The sequence below is a fragment of the Melospiza melodia genome, unplaced genomic scaffold (genome assembly GCF_035770615.1).
Source record: "Melospiza melodia melodia isolate bMelMel2 unplaced genomic scaffold, bMelMel2.pri scaffold_47, whole genome shotgun sequence".
NCBI classification, from domain to species: Eukaryota; Metazoa; Chordata; class Aves; order Passeriformes; family Passerellidae; genus Melospiza; species Melospiza melodia.
Genome location: NW_026948793.1, coordinates 4,326,171 through 4,346,821, shown reverse-complemented (window position 1 = coordinate 4,346,821; position 20,651 = coordinate 4,326,171). Strand labels below are relative to the sequence as shown.

The 20,651-nt window shown below is 51.2% G+C and overlaps 1 protein-coding gene across 1 annotated transcript in view; it reads left to right on the top strand.

The window, feature by feature from the left end:
• LOC134413658 (nucleotide exchange factor SIL1-like) overlaps positions 1 to 16,273 on the top strand; it is a 30,302-nt gene extending 14,029 nt beyond the window's left edge. Inside the window, exons 2-3 of the mRNA XM_063147718.1 lie at positions 13,746 to 13,842; positions 16,061 to 16,273. Coding sequence (XP_063003788.1) covers positions 13,813 to 13,842; positions 16,061 to 16,273 — 243 coding nt within the window. The 5' untranslated portion in view covers positions 13,746 to 13,812. The remainder of the gene's footprint in view (positions 1 to 13,745; positions 13,843 to 16,060) is intronic.
• The last annotated feature ends 4,378 nt before the right edge of the window (positions 16,274 to 20,651 follow it).

Genomic DNA, 20,651 nt, shown 5'->3' with positions numbered 1-20,651 from the left:
TTGGGGACAGCGCTGTGCCCCAGGCCAGGAAGAGCAGCAGTGCCCAGTGCCAGGAGTGGTGTCAGTGGGAGCCCCTGTGCACAGGGACCCCCAGCCCCGGTGTGGCCGTGCCAACACCCCCAGGGACCTCCAGCCCCGGGAACGCGGAACAAGTGGAACCCACAAGTGTGCAAAGGCTGCCTGTGCCCAAAGGAATGGCCAAGAGAAGTCAGGTTTTAAAAAGAAACAGTATTTATTTGCCAAAGATCGGCAAATCTTGGATTTACACAACATGTGTCATTATAACAATTGTTATAACAACAACAACACCAACAATGTACAGAACATATTTACACGGGATCCGATGGGCTAACAATCTTCAAAACGTATTTACAGAGAACTTCAAATGGAAGGAACGTATTTGCAGAAATCTTCTAAACTTTCAAACGTATTTACAGAAATCTTCAAAAGTTTCAAATGTATTTACAAAGGCGTGGCATCTGTGCCATCATGTGTATCAGTCCTGGAAGAAAGGAAGCAGCAGAGCTGGACTCAGCCGGCAGCACTGGGCCCAGCAGGGCTGGCAGCTGGGCCCCAGGGGCTGGGCCTGGGCTGGCAGGGCTGGCATGGCCCCAGGCAAGCGCAGGGCAGGCCGGGGCTGGTGCTTGTGGCAGCCCAATCCAGGCCCCCTGCGGGCACCGTGTCCCTGAGCGGGGCCATCCAGCCCAGCCCCAGCCTGGCGTCAGGGGACCCAGTGTGTGTGTGGGCAGGGCGTGGGAAGCGTCTGCCTGTCTTACCTGTGGGGCTGCATCTTCATCCAAGGACCATGGGCTCCTCCTCATCCTTTATGTCAACTTCTATCTCCTCTGTGTTATCCTCCTCATCCACCTCCATCTCTTCGATGTTGTCCTTCTCGTCTACTTCCATGTCCTCAACAGGGGAGGACATGGAAGTAGAGGAGGAGTCCACCTCCATCATCTCTTCCTCATCCAGGCCCAGGTCCACTTCCATGTCCTCCACAGTGTCTCTGTCAGTCTGCAAGGGGCAGCACATTCTCCCAGTGGGCTTCCTGTCCCACACCATCCATTGCCACATGGCTGCAGCCTGCCCAAGCTGGGTGCCCCCTGCCTGGCATGGCACTGTACCTCCATTGGCACAGCAGAGCACATTGTGCTGGGATTGGCGCTCTGGAGCAGGCGGCAGGGAAAGCCCAGGCAGCAGCAGCTCAGCGCTGAGGGTCAGAGTGCAGGGTGAGCAGCAACTGACCCTTGGCAGCCGGTGAAGTGTCTGCTGTGCTCGTTTCTGGGTCCTGGACGTTCCACCTGGAACCCTCTGGGAGCTGTGATGTCACTGAAGTTTCAGGGGTGCTGTGCAGAGGGAGATGGGGACTGCAGAATGATCAAATCCTTGAATGGTTTGGCCTGGAAGGGACCCTCAAGATGATGTGGTTCCAAGCTGAGCAAGCTCCCAGCAGAGCAGGTTGCTGTAACCCCTGTCCCACCTGGGCTTGGACGTTTCTGGGGATGGGGCATCCACAGCCTCTCTGCACTGGTCCCTGTGTCAGGGACAAGCACGCTGAGAGTAAAGAACTTCTTCCCATCATCAAACCTCTTCCAACTCTTGCAGTTTTATCCCATTCTCCCTTGTCCTGTCACTACAGTTCTTGACCAAGAGTCCTCTCCCACTTCCCTGTGGGTCAGGCTGTTCCTGCAGGGTCACACGTTTGGCCTAATCTGCAGACAGGAGAGAGAGAAGCCAAGTTCCCAGTAAGAGAGAATTGGGAAAGTGACATGAGAGATGAGAGAAGACGGGAAATGTAGAAAAATGCAAGGTATTGGTTTGGGTGGGCACCGGGATTCATGCCTTTTATTAGAGGCCAGGTTCCCTGGTGCACTCAGTTCCTGCCTGTCCTGAGGCTTTATTGCTGGGTGAGGAGCTCAGCAGTGCTGAAAGCTGAGGCCTGTCCTTTGTGTTCCCTTTGAGATGGCAGTGGAAGTGCCCTGAGTGCAGATTGAGAGGCACCTTGATGGCTTGTCATGCCACAACACCAATACTAAATGTGCAAGGTGGCTTCCTTGAATGACATGTAGTCCTTTGAAATATCTGCAGGCAGTGGTCTGAAACTGCTTTCTGAGCCTGCTCCTTGGGATCATCTGTGAGGGGCTGAGGGCTGGCCTGAGCCCGGTGCTGTGTCCCACTGGGAGCAGCCGCACAGGCTCACGTGCAGAGCAGGCACTGCCAGAGGCCCTGGAGATCTCACCTGCTCTGCAGCCAGCATTGTCAAGGTGCTGTAAACATCAGCTTGTGCTGACTTTCCCCTTGGACCCCTTGGTTTAGTCACTATGGGGAATTTCTTTCCTGAAGCCCGTGGGGTTTCCCGCTGGCAGCTGTGCTGGGGATGCTCGGGGAGTGTGGGGCTTTGTGAGGAGCTGCCCGGGCAGGGGCTGAGCTTGGGGACCTGTTGGGCCCATGGCCCCCAGCAGCAGCAGCAGCAGCAGCAGCAGCAGCAGCAGCAGGCGCAGGGCCCAAAGCCCCGTGCCCCCTGGCCAGCACAGGCTGCCCTGTCCCTGCAGCTGTCACCCGAGTGGGGCCCAGGGGCCAGTGGCCGCTGGCAGCAGCAGGAATGCGAGCAGGGTGAGGATGCCCTGGCTTGGCTTTTGTCTCTGGAACAATGCGGGCTCAGGGCAGTGCAGAGCAGGCTGGGAAGCAGAGCCCAGGGCCTTTGGAGGCTGCAAGGCTTAAAGATCAGCCCCTGCAGCAGCCCAGGTGCAGGTGGCCCAGTTGCCAAGGCTGTGGTGGGCTTGAGAGCGTGCAGGTGGATTTTGCATGGCTGTGGCCTGACGGCGGCTCTGGGCCCAGGAGTGCCTGTGGCTGCAGCAGGAAGGGTGGCTGAAGGTTTGCTGCCAGCTTTGGTGGCATGGCTGCAGGGGCCAGTGCTGTGAGAGCTCCCTGTGTGAGAGCTGGTGAGAGCTGAGCTCTTGGGGACAGCGCTGTGCCCCAGGCCAGGAGGAGCAGCAGTGCCCAGTGCCAGGAGTGGTGTCAGTGGGAGCCCCTGTGCACAGGGACCCCCAGCCCCGGTGTGGCCGTGCCAACACCCCCAGGGACCTCCAGCCCCGGGAACGCGGAACAAGTGGAACCCACAAGTGTGCAAAGGCTGCCTGTGCCCAAAGGAATGGCCAAGAGAAGTCAGGTTTTAAAAAGAAACAGTATTTATTTGCCAAAGATCGGCAAATCTTGGATTTACACAACATGTGTCATTATAACAATTGTTATAACAACAACAACACCAACAATGTACAGAACATATTTACATGGGATCCGATGGGTTAACAATCTTCAAAACGTATTTACAGAGAACTTCAAATGGAAGGAACGTATTTGCAGAAATCTTCTAAACTTTCAAACGTATTTACAGAACTCTTCAAAAGTTTCAAACGTATTTACAAAGGTGTAGCATCTGTGCCATCATGTGTATCAGTCCTGGAAAAAAGGAAGCAGCAGAGCTGGACTCAGCCGGCAGCACTGGGCCCAGCAGGGCTGGCAACTGGGCCCCAGGGGCTGGGCCGGGGCTGGCAGGGCTGGCGTGGCCCCAGGCAAGCACAGGGCAGGCCGGGGCTGGTGCTTGTGGCAGCCCAATCCAGGCCCCCTGCGGGCACCGTGTCCCTGAGCGGGGCCATCCAGCCCAGCCCCAGCCTGGCGTCAGGGGACCCAGTGTGTGTGGGCAGGGCGTGGGAAGCGTCTGCCTGTCTTACCTGTGGGGCTGCATCTTCATCCAAGGACCATGGGCTCCTCCTCATCCTTTATGTCAACTTCCATCTCCTCTGTGTTATCCTCCTCATCCACCTCCATCTCTTCGATGTTGTCCTCCTCGTCTACTTCCATGTCCTCAACAGGGGAGGACATGGAAGTAGAGGAGGAGTCCACCTCCATCATCTCTTCCTCATCCAGGCCCAGGTCCACTTCCATGTCCTCCACAGTGTCTCTGTCAGTCTGCAAGGGGCAGCACAATCTCCCAGTGGGCTTCCTGTCCCACACCATCCATTGCCACATGGCTGCAGCCTGCCCAAGCTGGGTGCCCCCTGCCTGGAATGGCACTGTACCTCCATTGGCACAGAGGAGCACATTGTGCTGGGATTGACGCTCCGGCGCAGGCGGCAGAAAAAGCCCAGGCAGCAGCAGCAGCTCAGCGCTGAGGGTCAGAGTGCTGGGTGAGCAGCAACTGACCCTTGGCAGCCAGTGAACTGTCTGCTGTGCTCGTTTCTGGGTCCTGGACGTTCCACCTGGAACCCTCTGGGAGCTGTGATGTCACTGAAGTTTCAGGGGTGCTGTGCAGAGGGAGATGGGGACTGCAGAATGATCAAATCCTTGAATGGTTTGGCCTGGAAGGGACCCTCAAGATGATCTGGTTCCAAGCTGATCAAGCTCCCAGCAGAGCAGGTTGCTGTAACCCCTGTCCCACCTGGGCTTGGACGTTGCTGGGGATGGGGCATCCACAGCCTCTCTGCACTGGTCCCTGTGTCAGGGACAAGCACGCTGAGAGTAAAGAACTTCTTCCCATCATCAAATCTCCTCTACCTCTTGCAGTTTGATCCCATTCCTCCTTGTCCTGTCACTAAATTTCCTCACATAGTGTGCTCTTCCACTTCCCTGTGGGTGAGGCTGTTCCTGCAGGGTCGTACGTGTGGCTGGACCTGCAGACAGGAGAGAGAGAAGCCATGTTCCCAGTCAGAAATGATGGGGAAAGTGGCATGAGGACTGAGAGGATAAGGAAAAAGTAGAGACTTGCAAGTCTTTTTTTTGGTGGGTTGCTGGATTCGTGCCTTTTATTAGAGGCCAGGTTCTCTGTTGCACTCACTTCCTGCATTGCAGCCTGCCCACAGCAACCTCTGTGTGTGACCTGCACACGTAGAGCTGGGAGCGTGCTTGCTTAAACTGCTGGTGAACGAGGCGAGAGAGGGATCTTTGTGTGGAACTGGAAACACCTGAGTGGATTGCACTGAAGAGCGTCCAGGAACGGAGACAAAATGGGGCTTGGCACTCAGAGGGAAAATTGGGGGAAAAAGCAGGGGACAGTGGAAAAAGCCAGGACTAAAACTTTACAGCAGAGGTGAGGACATTCTAGGGGGAATACATATAAGGAAAATACAGCAGTTGAACCGGGTGTTACCAATAAAACGCCATGAGCCTGAAAATGCCCATGGGTGAGACCGTTGCATTCAGAGCAGTGTCTCTCTTTTTCCTTGGTCACTTTGCCCTGAGGTATTAGAGTTCCAGTGGTAGGCCCCTGGGCCCTCACTACTCCCCCCTTTTTGTTGTCTATAAAGAAGTCTTCTGCCATAGAGTTTTGCAGGCCTTTAGCAAAAAAGGATAAAATAACCAACACAATGAATAAGAAAAACAACACCCACACAACAGTCTTAAGCAAAGATGAAAGCCAGCCTTTCATCCCCCAGTGGTTGCAAAGTCCACTGAACCAGTCGTTGTTGCCTTCTATCTGCATCTTGTTTCCTTGATCTTTCAGCAGCTGGATGCCCTGGTATGCTGACTCCCTATGTGACAGCAGGTAGAAAAAACACATGCCCTCAAATGCCTGACAGGCTTGTACATGGACAAGAATTTGTGGCTCGTCTGTGGAAGCGCCCAGCTGAAGGCATGTGGCTCAGTGAGGAGCATCCAGATTCCTGCTGCAGCAGCAACCAACGGCAGCATCCTCTGACTTTGGTAATTTAATATCTGGAGGTTTGGGTGTACTAAAAGTAGACAGATGAAGAGATTAGAAGGTGGAACTTAATTTGTGGTCCCACTAAACTTTCTCTTCTATAAGGCAAGGGTGTGAACACAGCTTATTAGAAGAACCATATGTCAATGCTTAAATATAATTTTTACAAATGTTAAGACATAGAACCTGGTTAGTGGTGTCTGAGCTATCTTGGTTTTGGTGTGTGTGTTCAACGCTGCTTAGGAGATCTTCTTCTGTCCTTCTCCTTGTTCTTTCTCGGGATGCTGCTGTCTCTCTTAGGCTTCCATTCTGTTCTTCTGATGGTGGCTCTGGTATTTGCCTCGCGGTTCGCAGAAACAGTTTTAATGTATTTTGCTGGGATCCATCTTAGGAGTGTTGCTGTAGAGACAAGGGCATCTTCTCTTTCTCAAGTAATCAATGGGAAAGGGCCCATAAATTGTTTAGATTCAGGTTCTTTGGTCAACACAGGTGGCTGTTCTTTTAATTGGGCTGCAGCTGAATTAGTAGGATGCCTTATGACTAAGGGAGTTTTCTCCATAAATGAGTTGTTCAAAAAGTTGAGTACGTAAAAGGCCTTGGCCAATGTCTCAATGGGAGATAATATCTGGACTCCCCCTCTCAGTTGATCAAGGATCCTTTTGATGGATCAGTTGGCCCTCTCGGCTATGGACTGTCCTGTGGTGGAGTGTGGTATGCCTGTGATATGTTTTATACCGCAATGGTCAGAAACTTGTTGGAATCAGTGTGAGGCATAAGCAAGAGCATCTTCAGTTTTAATTTTCTGTGGATATGCTAAGGTGGAAAAACTTAAAAATTAATGTTTTATAGCGTCTTTGATTTTTCACCATCATGGGCAGAGGCAAAAATCTCACTGGAAAAGACATCGATTGAGACGTGGATGTACTTAATCTGCCGAAAGGGGCTTAGTGTGTGATGTCTGATTGCCAGATGTGGAGACTCTCTAGTCCTCTTGGATTGACTTCAGCTCTGACAGAAGCAGGGCCATGTTCTGACAATTTGGGCAGGTGGCTAAAATGGATCTTGCTGGGTCTCAGGTAATTTTGAACATCCTGAGCAGTGCAGGAATGTTTTGATGGTAGAATTGGTGGCTGATCCCAGCCTGTTCAAAAACTATCTAAGCCATATTGCAGTGGTTCAGATTTTTGAAGTAGGCAATTGAGGTGCTCTTGAGTGAGAAGTAAGTATATATTCACAAGGTCTGTTCCTGATAGGGAGCACTGATGTTTCCTACCTTTCCTAATTAGTTGTGCAATAATTTTCTGTGGGGTTGTTATCATTTTAGTAGGTTAGTGTGCTCTGAAAACCCAATCAATTATTATCAGGGGATCTGAGATAGTTGAGTCCCACTGAAACAAAAATATATGGAATTTTGGACTTACACCAAGGATTGCCAGGGAGAAAAGAAACGTAGTGTGGTATCTGTGTGCCTGTTTGGTTTGAATCACCCAGGATACCTTTTGTACAGCTGCTTCTGCCTGTGGTGTCAGTGATCACGGGAATCGAGTCCTTCACTGCCTTTAAGGAGAAGAACAGCGGCATGAGATCTTCTGTGGTGATTCCCAGCAGTGAATGTACCCAACTGATGCTTCCACAGAGCATTTGGGGTTCTGGAAGAGTCTTTGGGATGTCCTTGATGTGCAGTGTTTGGGGTGTGATGGTTCTCTCTGTGCTTTTTAGGCCGAGTTGCTTCCAGTGGGGTGTCTTTGGGACTTTATTTACTGCAATCTCAAAACCTTTCTGCTCTACTGCCGTGATGACATCTTGTACTGCAACATCCAAAATGATTTGAGCTTCTGCACAAACTAATGTATCACCCATGTAATAAAAATAATAATGTTAGTATGTTTTTTCCGCAAGGGTGAGGGAATTTGGGCTCCAAGCCGTTGACAAATAGTTGGGCTCTGCTTCATTCTTTACTGCATTACAGTCCACTGGTACCTCTGTAAAGGTGCTGTCGATTTGGGGACAGAAAAGGCAAACAAGGGGCTTTCATTGGGTGCAAGGAGAATTCAAAAAAGCAGTCATTTAGATCTGTAACAACCATCTGCCAAGCTCGAGGTAACATGGAGGCTGAGGGCAGGCTGGACTGGAGGGCGCCCATGTCCTCAATGACCTCATTGATTTTCCTGAGGTCCTGCAGGAGCCGCCTCTTGTCTTTGCCAGGCTTTTGTATGTCAAACACAGGTGCATTGCAGGGGCTAGTAGATGGTACAACGTGGCCCACAGAGAGCTGCTGCTGCATGAGGGACTTCAGGGCCTTTTACTTTCTGCCTGGGAGGGGCCACTGATCCACCCATATGGGGTCTTTGATCTTCCAGGTTGACTAAAGTGTGGCGTGCTGCTCAGTTGCACCGTCTAGAAATCCTGAGGAGTTGATAGGATCTTTCCGTGGTTTGAGAGGAAGTAAGTTTTCTGGGATGCTGTCGTCACACCAATAGGTTTTCAGATTTTAATATTGGCACCTGGTTTGGCTGCTGGGGACATTGTCACGCTTCTGAGAACACAGGGGTTCAAAAGCAGAGCATGCCCCGGGGGAAGCTCTTTTGGGTTTCTGGTGGGAAAGAGTTCGGATCTCTCCCCTGTCCCAGCTGCTGGCTGGGCCGGGGGAGGGTAAAAGCCATGCGGCCGGGAGAGGTAGGCCTGGCGCCGAGTGTGGAGGGGTTAAAGAGAGAGAAGCACCAGGAGGCATCGGACAGACCCCCCCAGGAGACAGAGAGAGAGAGAGCCTGGACTGCCTTGAAATTTAATATCATGTCCTGGCAGAACAGCCCGGCTTGCGGACAAAGGGGGGGTGCAGCGAGAAGGTGTCCGGCCGCTTGTGGGAGTCTCCAGGCAGGCAGAGCCTGAGTTTTTAACCCCTTTTGGTACAATAAAACCTTTACAGAAAAGTAACCTTCCCTAGAAGAGGGATAGAGTGGAAGATTAAGAAGGAAATGGGCAAGTGTGATGAAGGTCTGGGCAAGTGAAAGACGTTGGGAGAGAAGAATCTTAGGTGGGAAGAGATGATGAAGTGGCCTTAGCTGGACTCTTCTTGTTATAGCCCTGGACAGAAACATGTTTCCTGTGACAAAGAGACTGCATCCAGGGGGAGACAATGGCTAAGAGCCAAGAGGGTACATTGTTGGTACCCCTCGGCCCCAGGAGGTGGAATTTGGGGGAGACAGGTGTCCCAAAAGTGAGACTGTGCTCTTTTTGGAACGGGACAAATCATCCTGAAAAGATGACCCTAGAAGCAGCTCTGGTCCATGTGCAGTGGTGAGAGCACTGGAGATGGAAGGAAGAGGTCACGATGGCAGATGTTCTCTGGGCGGTGCCACGAGTGACGTGGGAACACACGAGGTTTCAATGGTGTTTGCTGGGGAAGCCTATGGCACAAGAAGGACTCCACTCCTCTTGATGAACTGAGTATTGATTATCTCAAGGGGGGTGCTGGACCAAGAGTTGGTGATTTGGGGATAGATGTACTGGAGATTTGGTGGGGGGAGGAGGAAAAGTTTTTGGCAGGTCTTCATTTTCCCTGTGTGTTTCTTTTTACTTATAGTTGTAGTTTAGTTAATAAAGTTTTCTTTATTTCTAAGTGGGACCCTCCTTTACTTATTACTGATCACATCTAACAGCAGAAACAAGGGAGAGTGTATTTTCATGGGGGCACTGGCATTGTGCGAGCATCAAACCATGACAGATCTCTAGCCTTCTCCTCCATTGGGACAAGAGGTCCCTTCCCCAAAGTGTTATTGGTGCCCAGGAGACGAATGATTTTACTGTAGCAACTGTGCCCTCAGGACCTTCCCTGCAGATGGTACCTTGACTCCAGAAGCTGGTAGTGGCTCTCCTGATGGTTAAAATTACCCCAGCAGCTGGAACCAGGGGCGATTCTTTAGCCAATCAGAGCGGGAAATTATGATGATGTCAGCTCCTGTATCTAATAGTCCCAAGAGACGTCTATTTCTCCCCTTACATAACAAAGCACACTTTAGAATGGGTCTATTTGGGCCTGTAATCTGTGCCCACAACACCATTGGATCAGTTGGTGTGGGGATCATGCCCCGTAGGAGGTTGGCTCTGGCTGTAACTGTTCCTTTTGGAATGAAAAGGGGAGGGAGTAAGCATAGACCCTGGACAGTTATCTCCTGCAAAGACGTCAAGGCGAGTACCTCAGGTAGTATAGTGAGTGTCTCCATCCCTTCCCTGGTGTTGGTTAAAATCAAAATGTCTCTGGGATGTTCCTCAGGCCTGTATTTGCCTGTTGGAATATGGTGAACATAAATATCGTGGATGGGAATTGAAAAGGCTCTTAGCAGCTGCCTTTGGGTTCCAGGGCAGAGCTGTCTTCTGTCGAGTTTTCTGCAGCGATCGAGCTGTCCCGCTGGATCTGAGAAGGTCACTGTGCTGGTTCTCCACGGTGTTGGGGAGAGTGGGGCGGAACGGCCTCGCGTTTGGTGTCATCGTGCGGGGCCTTTCTGTGTCTGTGTGGGGTTTCCCGCAGGCCAGCGGTTTAGCTGGTGTTGGAAAGCGTGTGGACGAGGGGGCAGTGAGGACAGTGCCTGTGAGAGTTAGAAGGTCCCTGGTGATAGCCTTTATTTTAACAAATCTGTTGAAAATGCCCCATCACTCCACATATAATGCACGGATCTTTTTCAAGTTTGTTGTTGAAAAACTTGGGAGCCTACTAGCACCTCTACCACACCCTGACTGTTAGCCTTATATAGGCTGGCACCACGGTGTAAGGATGCCCTAATGGTGCATGCCTTGACCATTCGTCCAATGGTAGGTTTTGGGGAAAGTAACGTGAAGGATGAGAGAAGGACAAAAAATGTACAGACATGCAAGGCATTGGTTTGAGTGGCCTGAGTAATTTATGCCTTTTATTAGAGGCCAGGTCCCCTGGTGCACTCAGTTCCTGCATTTACCTCAGACTTCCTTGCTGGGTCAGGAGCTCAGAAGTGCTGAAAGCAGAGGCCTATCATTTGTGTTCCCTATGGGATGGCAGTGGAAGTGCCCTGAGCGCACATTCAGAGACAACGTCATGGCTTCTCATGCCACGACACCAAAACTAAATGTGCAAGGTGGCTTCCTTGAATGACATGTAGTCCTTTGAAATATGTGCAGGAAGTGGTGTGAAACTGCTTTCTAAGCCTGCTCCTTGGGATCATCTGTGAGGGGCTGAGGGCTGGCCTGAGCCCGGTGCTGTGTCCCACAGGCTCACGTGCAGAGCAAGCACTGCCAGAGGCTCTGGAGATCTCACCTGCTCGGCAGGCATCTTTGTCAAGTTGATGTAAACATCAGCTTGTGCTGACTTTCCCCTTGGACCCCTTGGTTTAGTCACTATGGGGAATTTCTTTCCTGAAGCCCATGGGGTTTCCCGCTGGCAGCTGTGCTGGGGATGCTCAGGGAGTGTGGGGCTTTGGGGGCAGCTGCCCGGGCAGGGGCTGAGCTGGGGGCCCTGTTGGGCCCATGGCCCCCAGCAGCAGCAGCAGCAGCAGCAGCAGCAGCACCAGCTGCAGGGCCCAAAGGCCCAAAGCAGCACAGGCTGCCCTGTCCGTGCAGCTGTCACCCGAGTGGGGCCCAGGGGCCCGTGGCCGCTGGCAGCAGCAGGAATGCAGGCAGGGTGAGGATGCCCTGGCTTGGCTTTTGTCTCTGGAACAATGGGGGCTCAGGGCAGTGCAGAACAGGCTGGGAAGCAGAGCCCAGGGTCTTTGGAGGCTGCAAGGCTTAAAGATCAGCCCCTGCAGCAGCCCAGGTGCAGGTGGCCCAGTTTTCAAGGCTGTGGTGGGCTTGAGAGCGTGCAGGTGGATTTTGGATGGCTGTGGCCTGCTGGCAGCTCTGGGCGCAGAAGTGCCTGTGGCTGCAGCAGGAAGGGTGGCTGAAGGTTTGCTGCCTGCTTTGGTGGCATGGCTGCAGGGGCCAGTGCTGTGAGAGCTTCCTGTGTGAGAGTTGGTGAGAGCTGAGCTCTTGGGGACAGCGCTGTGCCCCAGGCCAGGAAGAGCAGCAGTGCCCAGTGCCAGGAGTGGTGTCAGTGGGAGCCCCTGTGCACAGGGACCCCCAGCCCCGGTGTGGCCGTGCCAACACCCCCAGGGACCTCCAGCCCTGGGAACGCGGAACAAGTGGAACCCACAAGTGGAACCCACAGGCAAAGGCTGCCTGTGCCCAAAGGAATGGCCAAGAGAAGTCAGGTTTTAAAAAGAAACAGTATTTATTTGCTGAAGATCGGCAAATCTCAGATTTACAGAACATGTGTCATAACAATTGTTATAACAGCAACAACAACAATGTACAGAACATATTTACAAGGGATCCGATGGGCTAACATTCTTGAAAACATATTTACAAAAAACTTCGCACGTAGTAAACATATTTACAAGGAACTTCTAAACTTCAAACGTATTTACAAAGGCATGGCATCTGTGCCATCATGTGTATCAGTCCTGGAAGAAAGGAAGCAGCAGAGCTGGACTCAGCCGGCAGCACTGGGCCCAGCAGGGCTGGCAGCTGGGCCCCAGGGGCTGGGCCGGGGTTAGCAGGGCTGGCGTGGCCCCAGGCAAGCGCAGGGCAGGCCGGGGCTGGTGCTTGTGGCAGCACAATCCAGGCCCCCTGCGGGCACCGTGTCCCTGAGCGGGGCCATCCAGCCCAGCCCCAGCCTGGCGTCAGGGGACCCAGTGTGTGTGTGGGCAGGGCGTGGGAAGCATCTGCCTGTCTTACCTGTGGGGCTGCATCTTCATCCAAGGACCATGGGCTCCTCCTCATCCTTTATGTTAACTTCCATCTCCTCTGTGTTATCCTCCTCATCCACCTCCATCTCTTCGATGTTGTCCTCCTCATCTACTTCCATGTCCTCAACAGTGGAGGACATGGAAGTAGAGGAGGAGTCCACCTCCATCATCTCTTCCTCATCCAGGCCCAGGTCCACTTCCATGTCCTCCACAGTGTCTCTGTCAGTCTGCAAGGGGCAGCACAATCTCCCTGTGGGCTTCCTGTCCTCCACCATCCATTCCCACATGGCTGCAGCCTGCCCAAGCTGGGTGCCCCCTGCCTGGCATGGCACTGTACCCCCATTGGCACAGAAGAGCACATTGTGCTGGGATTGGCGCTCCGGAGCAGGCGGCAGAAAAAGCCCAGGCAGCAGCAGCAGCTCAGCGCTGAGGGTCAGAGTGCTGGGTGAGCAGCAACTGACCCTTGGCAGCCGGTGAAGTGTCTGCTGTGCTCGTTTCCAGGTCCTGGACGTTCCACCTGGAACCCTCTGGGAGCTGTGATGTCACTGAAGTTTCAGGGCTGCTATTCAGTTGGAGATGGGGATGGCAGAATGATCAAATCCTTGAATTTTTTAGCTTGGAAGGGACCCTGAATATCCTCTGGTTCCAAGCTGAGCAAGCTCCCAGCAGAGCAGGTTGCTGCGGCCCCTGTCTCACCTGGCCTTGGACGTTGCTGGGAATGGGGCCTCTCCACAGCCTCTCTGCACTGGTCCCTGTGTCAGGGACAAGCACCCTGAGAGTAAAGAACTTCTTTCCATCATCAAACCTCTTCTATCTCTTGCACTTTGATCCCATTTCTCCTTGTCCCATCACTAAAGTTCCAGACCAAGAGTCCTCTCCCACTTCTCTGTAGTCCCTTCCCTTACTAGAAAGGTACTGAGGTCTCCAATGACTCTTTGTACAATGTTCATAAGCTGAAATCTGCAAGTTGAAGCTTGTAGGCCCTCTGCAGTTATATAGTGGCGCTGGGGTTGTTCCTCAATTGCAACACAAAATTCTGAGGTATCAATTCATCAGATGTTTTTATTGTGGTGGAATCTGAGAATTTGGGTCAGCAGAGCCCTTTATTTTCAGGGGGAGTTGTCTGTGAGCCTGACACAGAATCCAGCACTTTGTCTAATCTTTTCTTGAGTATAGTAGGTTTTTTCATTCCTTTCCTCCTGCCATTAGCCATTGCTAGAATGTCACAGTGAAAATAGAATTGAGGCCGTTTTTCACTCATTACATGTTCTTGTTTGTTTTGTCTTTTCTGCAAGGCTGGGCAAGATTGATCTCGATGCAAATTCATTCACATCTGAGGAGCTTAAAAAGGCCTTGGCTAAAATGAAGGAAAGTGAGAAGGCAGAAAGGAAGGTGAGTTTCCCATTTCTAAAGCAATGCACATTGCAGGGATCTGAAAACACCCTGTTACACTCTGCTGAAACACAATGGTTAAAATGATTGCTTGGAAAACACTGTGCAAACTAATTTTGTGGTGAATATGGACCTGAAATACCTTTATTAACCTATTAGTTATATTGTTCCCTGACTTTTCTGTACGACTCAAAGATTCTGTGAGTGGTCTGGGTTGGATAGGACCTTTAAAGCTGATCCAGTCCCACCCCTGCCATGGGCAGGGACACCTTCCACTATATCAGGTTGCTCCAAGCCCCATTCAAGCTGGCCTTCGACATTTCCAGGGATCCAGGGGCAGCCACAGCTGCTCTGAACAATGTAATTTATCTGTTTCACTGCAGCTCAATTCACAAAAATGTCTGCAGACCCCAAAAGGAACTGGATTGCAGCTGACGGTATTTACAGAGGGTATTTCCTTTTACTCTCCTTGCTTTGGGTTTCCAACCTTGTGCTCTGGATAGCAAAACCCAAGTGGCCATGGTGAAGCAGGGGCTGACGTTTCCTTACACAAGCTCCAAGTTGTCCATTTAGTTACAAAACAACCCACAACCCGAAGTAAATAGGTGGGAAGATGTGTGACTCATCAGGTGCATCAGAGCCTCTTTCCCTTCTCCCCCTCAGCAGTATTTCTTTAACCCTCGCTCCTCCTGCTGTCTTGGTCTTGGCTTACTCAAACAAAAACTGAAAGAGGAGTCAAGGCTCTAAAGTTCTGGTGTCACAGAAAGGCTTTTTCTTCCCTTATGTGGCAGCACGGCATGATTTCATTTGCTGGAGATTATTTCCATAGCAGCATTGCTGATTGATTGCAGGGCTGCTGAAAAGGGCTGCTGGAAATGAGGATCATTGAAATGCAAAAATTAGTGATACTCTATTAGGTGAAAATAAGCCATATTTTAAAACCCCCTGTTAAAATAGCTTTTGTCCCAGCAACTGGGCTAAAAGCAGCTACATCTAATGGACCTAAAGTATTCCATTTGCAGTCACTCCTGCAGAGAGCAAATCCTTCCCTGAAAGCTCAGTATCAGAGGAAACGGAGTTACACCGAGCCTCTCTGTGCTCCGCCAGAGGCAGCTCAGGGAGGGATGGGTTGGGTGTGGTACCTCTGGCAATTTATCATTCCATTGACACAGCTTTCACCTCCATTGCTCACTTGGTTTTCCTCCAGCCCTCTCTGATCCCTCATGGGGAGCAGGACAGTGCAAACCCTCCAGCTGAGGCTCACTCCGCATACAAACACATCTTGGCATTTGCGACAAATGCCTTCCAAAGGGGGCTTTCTGCCTTTCTCCTGTCCTTGGGGCAGCCCAGCTCCAGCATGGCCTCTCTGCAGCTTCTGTCCCCTGCAGCAGCAGGCTCTGTCCCCAGTGCCACCAGTGCTGATGTTCCTGCACCTCTGGGGCTCTTTGAGATCTCTGACAGAGCCTTTCCTCCTCATCACATGTTTTGTGTCAGCTCTCTGCTCAGGGCAGCCCTTGGGGTGCTGTTACTGCGAGGGAGATGAGCTCAGGACAGGCTGTGTGCTGGCCAAGCCCCATGACACAGCACGTCAGCTGCCCCCAGCTTATCACTGCTCCTTCTGCCTCCCTTTCTGACAGCTTCTATCCTCACACCTCTCCCTAGGAGATAGACCCTTCCAGGAATTTGCTCAATGCTTGGAAAGGCAAAAGCATCTTTGTCTGTGTCTGAGAACTCGTTGGAGTCACTGGGCACTTTGGGCTGGATGGGACCTCTGGAGCTCTCCAGCCTCATGTCCAGTTCCAGAGAGGTTCAGCTGTAAGATCAGGGAGGTGCCTCAGGGCTTTTTGCAGCCAGGTTTTGAGAAGATCCACTTGCAGGCAAGCAGAGAACAGCAGTACTGCTGCCTGTGGGGTTGATGTTGAATTGGATGGAAATGGCATGTAGAAATAGTGCACAAATGCTGTAGAGATGTAGAAGTGGTGCACAGAGCTCTACTGTTCACTCATATTGTGTGTATATCACAGCTAACTGGGTTCCTGGGCTTCTCAGAAGGACCCTGCCCCTGCACCTCTGATGTAGAGCAATAAATCCATTGACACAGACAACCAGGTTCCCTTTGTGAATTTTGGGGCTGGCATTCCTTTCTGTGTCTGTCTTGTCTCTCTTCATCTCCTATCTTGTTATCTCACATCTGGTTTTTCCTCCTTTTGTTTCCAAGGCCCGAGAGAAAGAGGTGAGGAAGAAGTTCCGGCCCATAGAGCAACTAAAGGAGGAGTTTGAAAAGCTGAACATGAAGATAGAAACAGATTATGAAATTATGGTTAAATTAATCAGCAAATTCAACAGCTCTGCCTCCATGCTGGATGAGAAAGTCGCGGCGCTTTATGATCTCGAATATTATGTTCACCAGGTAACAAGAATGCCTCAGTAACTACCATGTAAAATCTAGGGGATACGGTGTCATAAACGGGGCTTTATTTTTCTTATCAGTATCAGGTAATACAAATTGCTTAATTACCATAATCCTGGGACAATACCAGACAGCAGAGGACTAGTGCAGGCTTGTTTTATATCCAGGTTGGAATTAATCATCGCTTGTGCCAGGAGCCAGCAGTATCCTGGTGGTTGCCTGATTTGTTGTCTGTCCTCAGGCTGGTTTTCTTATCATCTCTTTTTCCTTTTTTATCTCCTTAATGTTAAAAAATGGGGTTTTAGCTGCCATTTTTGGGTAAGTAGAGTGGTGGTTGCTCAGAAAATAATTATTTTCTCTCTGCTTCCATGGAAAGCTGCCGTGGTTGATGGTAGGTGCCTTTATATCAGTTCACAGAGAACGTCTTTGTACCAGGAAAGGTGACAGCCACCCAAAACCCCCTATTTTGTCTTGGTGTGAGTAAGCAGTGGCAAGCAGAGCCTTGCTTTGCTAATTAGCTCTTTGTGAGGGTGAACATATTTCCTGGCATCTCGCTTCCTCGGGTTTGTGCTCACACTTTTCCCCCCTTGTCGCAGACATTTCTTCACAGAAATCCTTTCTTTCAGATTTCTGCGTCTTCTGGAGGCCAGAGGCCTCAGAAGAGAATGTAAACAATTATTATCAGATGCTGTGGAATGCAACAGGGGTTTCTTGATTGGCTCATGCTTCTTTTTTATAATTAAGGGCCAAACACAAAGTGCGAGCCGGGGACTGAGTCCTTGGGCACAACTTTATTATAGATTTCTTTTCTAGCTATTCTTAGCCTAGCCTAGCAGCTCTGCAAACCTCTCTCTTTATTCCTATTAGTATAGTCATAATGTATTATATATAATATATCAATAAATTCAGCCTTCTGATCAAGAAACAAGATTCACCGTCTCTCTCTCACCAGCAGTGACCCACTCACGCACAGTAATATCTGGTGACCCCTCGTGTCAGAGCAGAAATTAATTTGATAAGACCAGAGGAGCAAAATTGCTGCACTGGGTAAAAATCCTGTATGTGTAGCATTTGATGGTTGCTTTGAAGCAACCACAGAAGTGGATTCAGGCCAGGAGCTGAAGAACTGAAGATCCTGATTTGGACAGAGTTCACAGCCAAGGCTGCCAACAAAGAGAACCTTCTTCTGGAAAACCTTCAGGAAAGATGATAGAAAAGAGCAGCAGACCTGTGGAGCTGACCAGAGCAAGCTGGACTCTTTCTGAAGGTACTGTTCATTTTTCTATCCCTGATGAACCAGCCCGTCGTAGGTTGTGGCTTTTCATATGGCAGACACATGCCTTGCCAGAAGAGATTCAATTTACTCCTTCAGAGGGGAATCTCATTGCCCTCTGGCAACATTGGTGTAGAGAAGATGGGTTTTTTCTGTCAAAAACAGATCTCTATGAGTTCTTTAGATGGGCAAAGCTTTTTGGGTTTTTTACTGATGTCCTGTACGCTTTGGATGTTTTTGTCTGGGAGTGCATGGACTCCATTTTCCAGTTCGTCTGGAGCCCGGGACGTGTCCTTCCTTCTATCTACCCAGCATTTGTAAAGCTTTTCCCAGTTCTGAAACGCAGAGCAGCTATCTTTCAATGGATTTCTAACTGTTATGGACAGACCCCGTTTCCACCGTCCCTGGGAGAAGACCCGGTGGGGGAGGACATTCTGCTTCCCAGCCCCCACTGCTTTGTGGCGGGGGGGGCTGAAACTTCGCCGTACGAAGAAGTTTTTTTTACTCTTTCTCCGGAGCCTGCGCAGAGGCAACTTTCTCCTTCTCCCCCTTCTCTCTCTTCGGGGGGGATGGGAGGAGGCGGCGCCGCTCAAGCCACAGCTGGCCTCTCAGACTCCGCCTCCTTCACACATGGGGGTGGCACCGGTCTCTGAGGCTTCCTCCATGCCCCTGCCAGAGCCATCACTCCAGGCGATCCCGTCTCCGACTCTCCAGGCGGTCCCACCTATGGCTTCACCAGCCTCCCCACCCCTGTCAGAGCCTGCATCTGACACTGCAGAAGAGACAGCACTTCTGGTCCCTGAGCTGTTGCTAGGCAACAAGGATGCGTCTCCAGCTTCTGGCTCAGGGGAGGAGGAGGCCCCTTCGGCCCCTCCGCTGCCTCCATCGGACTCCTCATCGCCTCAAGCCGAGACAGTCCCTGTTCAGGACGGTGTTGGAAACGGCGCTGAACCCGCGGGACCCTTGGGGCAGCCCGCGGCGGATCCCATGCTCAGCGTGATTCCCTCCCCAGTTCCGGCTTCCCCCTCGCCGCTCGGACTGGCCGCTCCAGCGGCTCTGCCGTTGTCGGAGGCTCTGCCCTCCGGGTCGGCGTCAGAAACTGCCATGGCACCGGCGGCTTGTTCGAACTCGGATCATCCCGGACTGGCTACTCTAGCAGCTGCCCCAGCAGGGGGTCTCTCCTTCTGTGGAGCGGGGGCTGCCTGCCAGCTGACTCTGGGGGCAGCCTGCCTGTCTGCGTTCAAGATCAGCATTCTCGGCGGGTTGGGGCGTGTTTGGTCGGTTGCTGTCCCATGGGGGCTGCCATCTCTGCTGCCCCTCTTGTGCCCTAGTGGCGAGGGGCAGGTGGGTTCTGCAGAAAGTTCTGCCTTTGGTCCCCAGCCCGGTGGGGGTGGTGCCGTGAGGCAGATGGGAGACACACCTGGTGCATTTGCATTGCAGAGGCAGGGGGCACAGCGGGAAGCAATCATGGCTTGCTTGCTGTGGGGAACAAACATTCCTAGATCCAAGATGAGGATTTTTGGGGCTGCTTCTATTTCCCTGCTGCTGGCATGCCTCAGTGGTTTTGGGGAAAGGAAGCATGTCACTACTCGGTTTGGCCTGGGTCGTTGGGCTCAGATAGTTCCTGGGCTGGGCCCACTGCGTGGCCTCCTTATGTTTTTGGGGATTCTGGTTTGTCCTACCAGTCCTGGTCCCCCTTTGTGAGCCAGTTTTGGGGTTTCTGGTCCAGCATGGGCCAGGGCCCCCAGGGCCTTTCCTTCTCTGGCACTGCTCTGCTTGGCTGCTGCTCTTTTGCTTTTCGATCAAAAAAAAAAAATTAAAAAAAAAAAAAATTTAAAATTAAATAAAAAAGATTGAAAATAGCGGGCAGCAGCTCTGAAGCACTGAAGCATTGAAGGGCCAGAAAAGGACATTCCAAGATTGTTCAAATTGTTTGAAATTGTTTTAAATTGTCTTATGACTGTCTGTGGAGAGCATTATTAATAATTGGTTAGCTGAGAAAGGCCACACTGATATAATGCCACTGGTTAAACTGAAGGAGAAAAGTCAGCAGTCAGCAAGCTAAAAGGAAGAGTCAGCAGCGACCTTGCTGCAACATGAGGATAGGGAGTTGAGATTAGTCCTGAATACATCCTAAGAATATGTAGAAAGTATCAAAAGTAGAACCATAGGAATGTAGAAGTAGGCGTAGGTGCTGATATGCAAGCTGACCAATCCTGAGCTCAACTTTTGCAATATGTATGAAGCTCATTATTAACTGTATTTAACCCGCCGTACTGATCAATAAAATCGAGCCTGTGATGATCAAACTGATGTCCTGGTTCCCTTCCGTCGACAAATGGTGGAGAATGCGGGCATAACCGAATCTCTGCCCTTTTTCTCGGATTAAAAGAAAAAGGGATTACGCCACGGTCCGGAAGTTGGGTTTGGGTCCCAGCAGCCGGGACGGTGCCGGAATTTGAAGCACCCTTAAGGTTCACAACGGTGACTTAAGCCAATACGTGTCGCAGGAGCCTGGAGAGCTGCAACAGCGCGCGCTGATTAATAGATATGGATAGGCAAGCGGCATATGATTTATTTACCGCCTATTTAGAGCGGCGTGGGATAAAAGGGATAGATTTAAAAAAGGAGTTACCAGGGTTATTAGCTTATGGCCATGCTAAGGGTATCTTTTCTAATCCTCATACAGTTCATGAGTTATCAGAGTGGAGAAAGTTTGGGGAAATATTGTGGGATACAGTACTAGATGATGATAAGTCAGCAAAGAAATTCGGGAAGTTATGGCAGGTGGTGTATAACACGTTACTTCAGCAGGTCTCTGAGAGAAAGGCAGCAGGAAGGGCAACAGAAGCTCATAAGAGGAATATAGGGTATGGTCGTGAAGATGATCCCCTGGCACCCTCTGTAACTAAGGTACTTATGCCTAAGAGTCCCCAGCAAAGTGGTGTGGAGGATTTCTCTATAGGCGCAGTGGAACCATCTGCACCTTTCCTGTCAGAGGGGGAGGGCGAGTCGGATGGTGGAGGTAGGAGCAAGCCAGCTTTGCCTCCGCCACCAGCTTCAGGCGGGTCGGATGGTGGGGGGAGGGGCAAGCCAGCTTCGCCTCCGCCGCCAGCCTTGCCTCCG